This window comes from Dendrobates tinctorius, unplaced genomic scaffold, assembly GCF_039654945.1.
Source record: "Dendrobates tinctorius isolate UK_male_01 unplaced genomic scaffold, ASM3965494v1 ptg000049l, whole genome shotgun sequence".
Taxonomy (NCBI): Eukaryota; Metazoa; Chordata; class Amphibia; order Anura; family Dendrobatidae; genus Dendrobates; species Dendrobates tinctorius.
The window spans coordinates 1,906,127-1,917,597 of record NW_027361717.1 but is presented as its reverse complement, the minus strand read 5'-3'; the positions used below and the strand labels follow the sequence as shown (position 1 = coordinate 1,917,597).

The window sequence follows — 11,471 nt, the reverse complement described above, 5'->3', positions numbered from 1 at the left end:
TAAAAGCTAGTCTAATGTAACTTGCAGGACACCTGACATGAAAATTGTTACATCTGCAACAAAACTTGCAAAAAAGCAAGCACTGACCGTGCTGGGTAAGGTAAAAGTTCACAAAATGTTTTGAGGTTAGAGTGGTTTACATTCCCCTCCTAAATCAGGCCTCATTCACACTGCATTTTTTGAATCTGTTTATTTTTTTCGTGGTGTGTTTTTGTAACACAAACACGTTTTAGAAACATTTTGGAAAATGTCTTGTTAAAATTGCGGGCAAAATGCAATCAGTTGTGAGGTTTACAGATGGAAACAGTTGATTTAAAATGTCACAAAAGTGCAGCACTCTGTACAGTACAGTACTTTTGTGACATGTGAATTGATGACGGACGGGAATTCATGAATCATAAGGACAAACTGGCAAAACATCCAAACACAAAATTCTGGGGGCAAAAGAGGGCACACACATCCGGGAGCAAACTACCGGGTTTGAACATCCAGGGGCGAAACATCCGAGGGCGAACATCCGGGGGTGAAACATCCAGGGGCGAAACATCCGGGGGCAAACTGCTGGGGGCAAAAAATTCAGGGGCAAAACATCCGGGGGTGAACTGCTGGGGGTGAAACATCTGAGGTGCGAACTGCTGGGGGTGAAACATCCGGGTGGCGAACTGCTGGGGGTGAAACATCGGGGGGGCGAACTGCTGGGGGTGAAACATCTGGGGCCGAACTGCTGGGGGCAAAAAATCTGGGGGCGAACTGCGTGGGGCGAACTGCTGGGGGTGAAACATCCGGGGGCGAAACATCCGGGGGCGAACTGCTGGGGGTGAAACATCCAGGGGGCGAACTGCTGGGGGTGAAACATCCGGGGGCGAACTCCTGGGGGTGAAACATCCAGGGGCGAACTGCTGGGGGCGAAACATCCAGGGGCGAACTGCTGGGGGCGAAACATCCGGGAGTGAACTGCTGGGGGTGAAAAATCTGGGGGCGAACTGCTGGGGGCGAAATGTACGGGGGCGAAATGTGCAGGGGCGAATCCTCCTGGGGGCGAAATGATAGGGGTGAAATGTGCGGGGGCGAAATGTACCTGGGGGCAAACTGCTGGGGGCAAATTGCTGGGGGCAAACTGCTGGGGGCGAAACTTCCTAAAACCCTTACATGTTATATATCTTCTGCTTGAAGAATGAGGCAAAGACTTCAGCTGAGATGAGTGAAGTAGGAGGAGGTGATGAGGGATGGAGGAGAGAGTTGAACGTGTTGAATAGGTGTTTAGGGTTGTGAGACAGAGAGGAAATGAGAGATGAGAAGTATGTTCGTTTTTCTGCAGCGAGTGTGGCTTTGAAAGTAATGACGGACTGTTTGAAAGCGATGAAGTGCTCGTTGTAGTGGGGTAGTTTCCATCTCCATTCAGCAACCCTGGAAGCCCTCATCAGTTCTTTGGTCAGGCTGGTGTGCCAGTGTTGCCTATTGATTTTGTGAGCTTTTTTATGTGTGAGAGGGGCGACCGATTTGAAAGCTACAGCTATTGTGGTGTTATATGTGTAAGGAATTTAGGTCTGTAAGAGGGAGAAGGTATTTAGAGAGTAAGTGTGGTTTGAGGTGCTTAAGATTTCTGTGAGAATGTGCAAGTTTGTGGAGTGGGGATTGTGTTTCTGGAGAGGAAAGGGAAGGGAATGTAAGTAGGTTGTGGTCAGAAAGAGGGAGAGGTAAGAACGGTTAGATAGGAAGCAGAGGTGGGTTAAGATGAGGTCCAGTATGTGGCATCTTTGTGAGTAGCTTCAGAAAACCATTGAGCATGGCCAAGGGAGGAAGTGAGATAGATGTTTAGTGACAGCTGAGAGGGTAGTGTCAATAGGAATGTTGAAGTTGTCCATGATGATAGTAGGGATGTCAGCGGAGAGGATATTAAGCAGACAGATTGTGAAGTGGTCGAAGAAGGTGGTGGCTGGCCCTGGGGGTGGTAAATGACAGCTAGTTGGAGGATGGAGGGGGAGTAGGTGCGCACAGAGTGAACCTCAAAGGAAGGGAGGGTAACAGAGAGTGGCAGTGGGATTTGGTTGAAGGAACAGTTATCTGACAGGAGAAAACTAACTCCTCATCCATGCTTGCTGCTGTGGTGGTAGGGTGGGAAAGGTGGAATCCACCATATGAAAGTGCAGCTGGAGAGGCTGTGTCAGAGGGGGGTGAGCCAGGTAACGGTGATGGCGAGAAAGGAATGTGTTCACTTTGACTACAAGGCACTCACTTGTATTTGATTATTTTGTGGTTCAACACTATGGAATAGAACTCGAAAAGTGCATTCCTCCATGTAAAATAAAATTTAGGAATCAATAAAGCCATTGCAGACGAGAGGATTCTAAAACATAGCACAGTATCCGATACTCAGATAATAATAATAATCTTTATTTATATAGCGCCAACATATTCCGCAGCGCTTTACAATTTAACAGTTTCAAAACACAAGTCATAAGTAACAACGTTAACAATACAATAATTCAATAAGACTTCACTATGTGATAAAATTCTTGTCATACAAGTGAGCGCTCCAATGACTACTAGAGCACCAGCACAATTCCCAGTTGCAGTCTCCTATCCCAGTATGTTTCCGATGCAGACAGGGGGCGAACAGCAGAGCTGAGATTCTGTGACAACACCAATAATAACCCAGCGGCTATATTTGTATCACATAAACCATAAGACCATCTTAATGCACATTTCAGTCCTTTCGCAAACTCCTTCTAGCAACTATCAGCAATAAAAAAAAATCAATTTCAATGACTTGTTTGGAGCATTGAAATTCCTCTTTAACCCTTCCGTCGCTTGCAGGGTTCCTCGATGCTGGGCTTACCGCAAGGTATTTAGGCAAATGAGTATTGTAGTCGTCTAGTCACACCGGGGTAAGTGAATAAAAGTGGAATAAAGTGCGTATAAACCAGCAGGTGGAGAGACATGTCACGAAATGACGGCGAGCAGCAGCAGAGTGAGAGAAAGAGGCTGTGCTGTACTGGGAGGGATGGATGGAGGGAGGGGAGAGAGGGAAGCAGTGGGGAACTCTCTGGATGTGATAACGCTTTAGAGTCCCTGCTGCTGATGCTGCTACCGGCTGATGCTCCATACACACTCCTGTCCTGTGATGGATTAGTTAGCTTAGACACAAGGTGCTTCTATTCTGATAACTTGCCTCCTCTTCCCAGCTGCCTGTGAGCGCTTGGCATTTGGAATAAATGACTGATAGGAGATCACTTCATACAGGAATTCATCTGCATGGGAAATGAATGCTGCGGGGAAGCAGCTTCCACCCCAACTAGAGCGCCCGGTCAGCCTGTTCGTACCAACTTGGGCAAGTACTTTTCCTCATTACCTAAAATAACTATTACATTTATTCATAATATTGTAACGCAAGATTGACCCTATTAATAGTTTTTCTCCAAAATGTCCTGTCTTCTGGTCAGGCTTCATCACTCATCACCATCCTGCACTTTTTTCCCATTTAGTAAGTCAGAAGGATCAGAAGACTTGTTCTTATCTATAATAGACATTCATGTGTCTCATCCCAAATCTTCCTGGCATGGCCATTACTGCTGCCAAAGTGATCAGTCTCAGGTTCTCCAACCTTTCTTTGATTGAGATTTATTTGCATGCCTACTTTGTGGAGATAAGTACAGAGCTACTAAGTGACTGCCATCCCAAGGATTAACCTGCATCGTGAATCATCACTAGAGTCATCACCATTCCATCCACTTCCCTTTAGATTTCTCACATTTGTACTTAGAGGAGATATGGTGTTAGAGCTCTGGTGACCTTCTGGAAAGAGAGTGATTGTGTGTAGAGATAGACGGCGCACCTGATTAACCGATGCTAATGCAAAAAGTATCCAACCATGCTTGTATCTGGAGATGGAGACGGAACATTAACATACAGGCGATGCAAAGACCGCCACAACCGGCGTCCTACCCCATCATACATTCACTGGCCTTAATTACCTACTTATGGTATATTAATGATAATTGAATAATACGGAATATTTGTATCTAGGAAACAATAATTGTTTCTGTGAAGGAAAATGTGCATAAATATTGTACTAGTGAGTGAGGCAATGTAGCAGAGCCCAAAGAGTTGTCATTGGAAGTTGTATCTCTTATTTACAAGCAGCACATTGAAGCAAGGAGTCGCAGCTCATATATTTGTCTTTCTATAAAAAAATTAAAAGTCAGCACTCCAAAATATGCAAAGAAAAAGTAAACTTTTATTAACCCATGTAGCTGCGCCATATAGGATTATAAAAGTCCACTGATTTCTTTGCATAATTTGGAGTGCTGCCTCTATTTTATATTTACCTTACCTTACAACTGGACATTAGTTTGGGAGGCTGTGCACCCACCTTCTATTTTTATTGAGCTGTTCCATTTTTTCCTTCATATCTATCTATCTAGTATCTATCTTTATATCTATTATCTTTCTACAGTCTCTATCTAGCTATTTATCTATTATCTATTTATCTATCATCTTTCTATCTATTATCGATCTATTATCTATCTATCTATCATCTATTTCATATCTATCATCTGTCATCTATTTATCTATCTCATATGTATCGATCATGTATCTATCTACCTATTATCTATCTATCTATCTATCCTTCTATCTATCTATCTATTATCTATCTATGTATCATCCATTTCATATCTATCATCTGTCATCTATTTATCTATCTCATATGTATCGATCATTTATCTATCTATCTATCTATCTATCTATCTATCCTTCTATCTATCTATTATCTATCTATTATCTATCTATCTATCATCTATTTCACATCTATCATCTGTCATCTATTTATCTATCTCATATGCATCGATCATGTATCTATCTACCTATTATCTATCTATCTATCTAATTATCTATCTATCCCATATCTCTCTATCTATCTATCTATCTATCTATAATCTATCTCATATCTATTTGCCCTGCGTTCACTACTTATATAATGTGCATATAATATTTGTGTCACCACTTGTGCAGTTTTCATCATAAACACTGTGAGAAAAGTTTTCATATCACTTTTCACTTTGACAGCTTAACGGTCAAGATAATATTATTTGCTATAACGATTTGTTATCATTTGAAATATTAAGGGATTTTTTTGTGTTGCATCTGAAAACCAAGAAAGCGATGAGTAAATAGAAGATATTGTGTAATAACTGTAGTTTTCTGACGGTTACTATTTATCCTAAATATGCAATGCCAAATATCTTTGCACAAGGAGATCCATGCCAAGGGCAATATGGAGAGTAGAGTTGAGTGACTTTAGTCAGATTGGGTTTCATGAAACAAAATTCGTTTCAGATGAAACTGGTCCGACTAGGGCAAAAAAAGTCGGAGTTTCGTCCGAAACTCGACCCCAATGCAAGTCAATAGGGAATATTAGTCGGCATTGAGTGGATGAATGTCATCCGCTCAATGCTGACTTTTATTCCCCATTGACTTGCATTGGGGTCGGGTTTCGGACGAAACTCCGACTTTTTTTGCCCTAGTCTGACCAGTTTCATCTGAAACGAATTTTGTTTCATGAAACCCAATCTGACTAAAGTCACTCAACTCTAATGGAGAGAAAACTTTCTAAGAAAATTAGAATTGAAGATTTCCTAGTACCAGAGCGTAAGTTTCATGAAGCCGATGTAATCCTAACATGAACCCACATAGTCCTGGTTCTCATCCGTTTCTCATTGTGTAATATCTTATTTTGTCATTGCAGATAATTTAGCATATGGGTCACAACTTAATAGTGTGGTGACTTATACATATATTTGTAATATCTGTTGCTCCAATCAATAAACATGCAAATAAAGGGATATTTGAAAGCAGTGGTGGATAGGCTTTCCTTTCCCTGGGGTAAGGAGAGTCAATGATATACCCAATTGACCATTCTTACATCACTCTGTACTTTATGTCCATGATGGTTTTGATACTGCCTGGCTTGTGCATTTACTCATCTTTACTTATGTTTATCTTGCCAACACAAGGGACGGGACCCCTGGGCAAAATTAAACGCATGTTCCTAATGGGTCACTGCTCCAATTCTAGTTAGATTGCAGAGTCTTGTATGCAAAGAGTTAACTCACCTGCACATGCCCCACCGGCCGCCTCACCGCTTCAAAGCTAATGCAAAGCACTTAGATGAAAACTTTTTCGGCAATGATCTAGCTTTGAGAATATAAAAAGCTCACTATAATCGCACGTTGTTCTCCGATTTAGCTAAAGCTCGACTGGTAACTAAGCGGCAATCGAATATTGCTTCGTCCTGTCTCCAGTGATTTTCTTTTCATTTTATCTTCCATTTATACCTCATAAACAACAATATCAGTCCCAATAAACAACGAATCTTGTCCCAAATTTAATCTTTCTCTCATTCCGCAACTCTGCGTGAATCTGTGGACTCAATGTCACACGCTAGAATAGAACTATGTCAGCGCTAGAAACAAGGGACACAACGGATTGGATGAGACGTAGAGATGTTTAGAGGCTGCTGCAAATAATAACTTGTATGATACACGGCTCTTAATGCTTCCCATGTTATTTGACATTGATGTGTCTGACACATCAGCTGATGCAATTATAGTGAATCCCTGTAAAATTAATTTTGCAAAGAGATGGGTGAGTTTTCTATCACTTAGTTCAATGGATGATATCTCGGATCTTCTTTTAGTTCATGACTAAACCTACACACCTACTACCATAATATGATCCTGTTATCTGTTAGTTGTAATAAGAGTGGACTATACCACCATGATACCATTCAATTTAAAAGGGCATTTCATTCATGATAATGGAAGAACTTCCAGATAATGTTAAAGCTCCAAAGAGTTAATGATAAATGCAAAAAGCCAAAAGAGCAAGGTGATCCGCACCACCAAGACACTAATAATAACGACACAATTTCCTTGTGCTGGCGAAAGTCAGACTCTACACCTGCAAATCCCTCGGGTGCTCATCCAATGAAGTAACATTTGCAAAATATCATGAAAAGAGAGATGGACGGCACTCACCGATTGGGAAAGACAACTTTATTAAAGAATCTTCAATGGGAGAATGGGAACAGGGGTGCAAAGATGACAACGGCCGTTTCGCGCACAGGCGACCCATTGAAGCGCACCTGTGTGCGAAACGGCCATTGTTATCTTTGCACCCCTGTTCCCATTCTCCCGTTGAAGTTTCTTCAATAAAGTTGTCTTTCCCGATCGGTGAGTGGCAACCATCTCTCTTCATGATATAAATGATAAATACATGACTTGTGGTGGACTGACCACTGGGATTAACAATCAGTTATGAGATTGGGGGTGTATCATAATATTGTGGGATTTCTGGAGAAGGTTGAATGTGAATGGAGGAGCTTGTTTAACCTCTCATTTACTGTCTTCGGAAAAGGTGGTTGCACAGAGGACTTTAAGCATGTCCTCCAGATTATTGGCAGGCCCATCAGGTGTATTAGTTTCCCACCACTTCTGTCTTCTGTATTTTATGTTATATAGCATTCAGTTAGCGCTATGTAATCTATGGAAGCTTTGAAAATAACATCATTGCCGGGTGTCATTAGGGCAAAGCAGAGGTGCTCTGCAAAATTGTAACCTCCCGGATGAATTTTGATAGCCTAGTTCAAGATTAACTTCAAATGTCTTTGTCAAAATGTCTTTGGGAATGTTTATATTTTGGACCACTATAGGGAATTGTTCATAATTTTTCAACAGGAAAATAGACAATGTGAAGAAAAGTCAAAAAAACATATTTACAGCCATTTACAGCTCAGAGAGAGAAATAACAAGATTTGTGTTTTACATATACAAGACGTTGTGACAGTTCCCTAAAATTACTGAGCTGTTCGCATCCATTTACAAACAACACTTAAAAATCGAGTCTTGCTTGTGGTTTGGTAAATGTAATATGATATAATAATGTAATCAATGGAAATCAGTTTTTAACTTTTACCGTTTTTTTCTTGTCAGCCAAAAACAAATTTCAAGTTGTAGAACTATTTTACTTACCATAAATCCATGTGTGAGCCTCGAAAATAATGTTATATAGCTGTGATATAGGCGATATATAAAAGTGAACAAGATCTCTTAAAGGTTTATTCTATTCCCAAGATTGCAATATATTCCCTACCCATAACTTAGAGGATAACTTGCTGATCACTAAGGGTAGAATTGCTGGAAACTGCAGCAATTCCAACAATTGGGCTCTGGTGCCCCATCTTGAAAGGAAGGGAGGTGGAAGAATCTGCGTAAGTAGCAAAACACACGTTGGGACATTAATATAGAAACAGACTCACAAATCTGACCACTGAGATGCAAACACTGGTGCATTACCTGCGTGTGGGCGATGGACAGTCAGTGATTCTTTGCTGGTGGCGGCACACCTAGTGACTGCCGCATGCTATCATATTGGTTGTCATTTAGGCTAATTGAAAATTAGAGTCTGTCTATGTGCAATCAATAACATAGTCTATTTATTATAGACTGTAGTCTACGGAGTGGTCAATATATGATATATATAGTCTGTAATTGGGCAATATATGATCTACCACACTGTGTGCTGATAACGCGTCAATGACTGATCAGTTTATTGTAAAACTTACAAACTGATTAGTGACTGACCAAGGCGCAGTTTTTGTAAATTATTATTATTATTTATTTATAAAGTACCATCGATTCCATGGTGCTGTACATAAGAAGGGGTTACATACAAATTACAGATATCACTTACAGTAAACAAACTTACAATGACAGACTGATACAGAGGGGAGAGGACCCTGCCCTTTCGGGCTTACATGCTACAGGATGGTGGGGAAGGAGACAGTAGGTTGGGGGGTTGCAGCAGTTCCGGTGTTGGTTGAGGTGACATCACCGGTAGTGGTGAGGAGGTAGTGGGGTCATTGCAGGCTGTAAGCTTTCTTGAAGAGGTGGGTTTTCAGGTTCCGTCTGAAGGATCCGAATGTGGTTGATAGTCCGACATGTTGGGGCAAAGAATTCCAGATGATGGGGGCTATTCGGGAGAAGTCTTGGAGGCGGTTGGGTGAGGAGCGAATAAGTGTGGATGAGAGAAGAAGGTCTTAGTAGGATCAGAGATTACGTGAGGGAAGGTATTAGGAGATTAGTTCAGAGACATATGGGGGAGACAGGTTATAGATGGCCTTCTAGGTCAGTATTAGTAATTTGAACTGCATACGCTGAGGGAATGGAAGCCAGTGAAGAGATTTGCAGAGGGGAGATGCAGAGGAGTAGCGAGGAGAAAGATGAATTAGTAAGGCAGCAGAGTTAAGGATGGACTGGAGAGGTGCGAGGGTGTTAGCAGGGAGACCACAGAAAAGGATGTTGCAGTAGTCGAGGCGGGAGATGATGAGGGCGTGCACAAGCATTTTAGTAGATTGAGGATTGAGGAAAGGATGGATTCTGGAAATATTTTTGAGCTGGAGGCAACAGGAGGGAGAAAGAGCTTGGATGTGCGGTTTGAAGGACAGGGCAGAGTCAACGGTTACTCCGAGGCAGCGGACTTCCGGTACTGTGGAAAGCGTGATGTCATTAATTGTGATAGTTAGGTCAGGTAAGGAAGATCTGTGAGATGGAAGAAACATGAAGAGTTTGGATTTGTCCACATTGAGCTTGAGGAAGCGAGAGGAGAAGAAGGAGGATATGCCTTATAGACACTCCGGGATTCTGGACAGCAGAGAGGTGACGTCTGGGCCAGAGAGGTAGATCTGAGTGTCATCAGCATAGAGGTTGTACTCGAATCCATGAGACTTTATGAGTTTACCCAGGCTTAGGGTATAAATTGAGAAGAGTAGGGGTCCTAGAACAGAGCTTTGGGGGACTCCAACAGAGAGAGGGTGGGATGAGGAGGTATTGTGGGAGTGGGAGACGCTGAATGTGCGGTTTGAGAGTTATGAGGAGATCCAGCATATCAGCATATACGTGTGAAACAAATGCTGTATCATACTGAGCCAATTACACCGTGCTATGAGATGACCGGTGACATGGAATCCTGATGTTCACATAAAATCACTGTAGTCCTCTATAGACCCAAAGACCCCAATTCATCAAGACTGGCCATTCTCTTGGTGGTCTTGATGACGGTGCATGTTGGAGCAGATACTCCTGAGTCATGAAGAGGTACAAGCCTTAATGAATCAGGCAAGGTACGTAGTGGCGTTCACCTCTATCAGTCCCTGCTGGAGTAAGATTTGTGGGGTAGCAAACACCGCTGCTCATCATGAATTTGAGAACCAAGAGTTTCCTTGCCCCATCATGCCTCTGTCTGCCCTTGCTCTGCCCACTTTGTGGGAGCTGGTGCCAGAATCACGTGAAAATTCCATTATTCGCAATTTTTTGCACGACCAAAAATTTGTGACTTTTTAAAAGTTTTTTTCATCTGAAATCTGGCTAAAAGCTTTGATAAATTGCCCCCACAGTGTCTTCATTTACGCAGATAATACAGCTAGTAAATAACATTTAATATAAGCCTATTACAGGGTCCTACGATCATATATCTTATGGTATAATTACTTGTAACTTTTATTCTTCCAGCTATGTCAGCAAATTTATAAGCTAATCTAGTTATTCATCTAAACCTAACTCACAACCAGCTGATATATAACTATTGGCGGCAGCTACAAGAGCATCTTGCTGTTACCTAATTTTATATGATAGAATTCTTTTCCTTCCCTTACCCTCATCATAATTGAGGCAATCATATATGGCGACTGTCTTATACAGTTGAATGGGCAAATAATATAGTTGGGACCCCAGTAGAGGATAAAATTATTTCTTTTCCCTTTCCAGTAATTACATAGTACTAACTGTCAGGAAGAGGTTATTTTAAGACTTTTCCATATAATTTATTAGACAGTAATCAAAGTTTTTATCATGTACACATTCACAATCTTTTCTCACCCTCACTCTTCCCTACAATATATTTACATGGAGCAGAGGTGAACATGCTCAACGTCCACTATATTCAACATTCATGGGGCTGCCGGAGAAAGTGGAGTGGAGCGCTTGGCTATTTCCAGTCATCTCATAGACAATGAATGGAGCAAAGGTCGAGCATGCAAAACTCTGCTCCATTCAACACATGGGTCTGATGGCCCCAACTTTTGGGATTACCAAGGATTCAAGAGATCAGACCCACAATGATTAACAAATTATCCTCTATCCCTTGATTTTATTGTTTTTTACATTGAGATCTCCAACAGGGAATTTTTGCCCGAAATAGGGCAATGAGCATCTCCCTCAAGGGCTTTTTGCCTTCTTCTGGATCAACATGTTAAGTTATAGGTTGACCTCGATGGACTTAACCTTCATCCTTCAATACTATAAATAATATTTTAAACCACAATTTATTAACATTTCACTTTAAGGTCATATGTGATAGTGAAATGCTACTCACAGTTTCTTGACTGCACTGCAGATCTCTGGAGCAATACATTA

The 11,471-nt window shown here is 41.6% G+C and overlaps 1 protein-coding gene across 1 annotated transcript in view; it reads left to right on the top strand.

Moving 5' to 3' along the window:
- The first annotated feature begins 3,048 nt into the window (after window positions 1-3,048).
- The window catches only part of SNTG2 (syntrophin gamma 2), a 977,025-nt gene continuing 968,602 nt past the window's right edge, over window positions 3,049-11,471 (top strand). Inside the window, exon 1 of the mRNA XM_073576436.1 lies at window positions 3,049-3,331. Coding sequence (XP_073432537.1) covers window positions 3,263-3,331 — 69 coding nt within the window. The 5' untranslated portion in view covers window positions 3,049-3,262. The remainder of the gene's footprint in view (window positions 3,332-11,471) is intronic.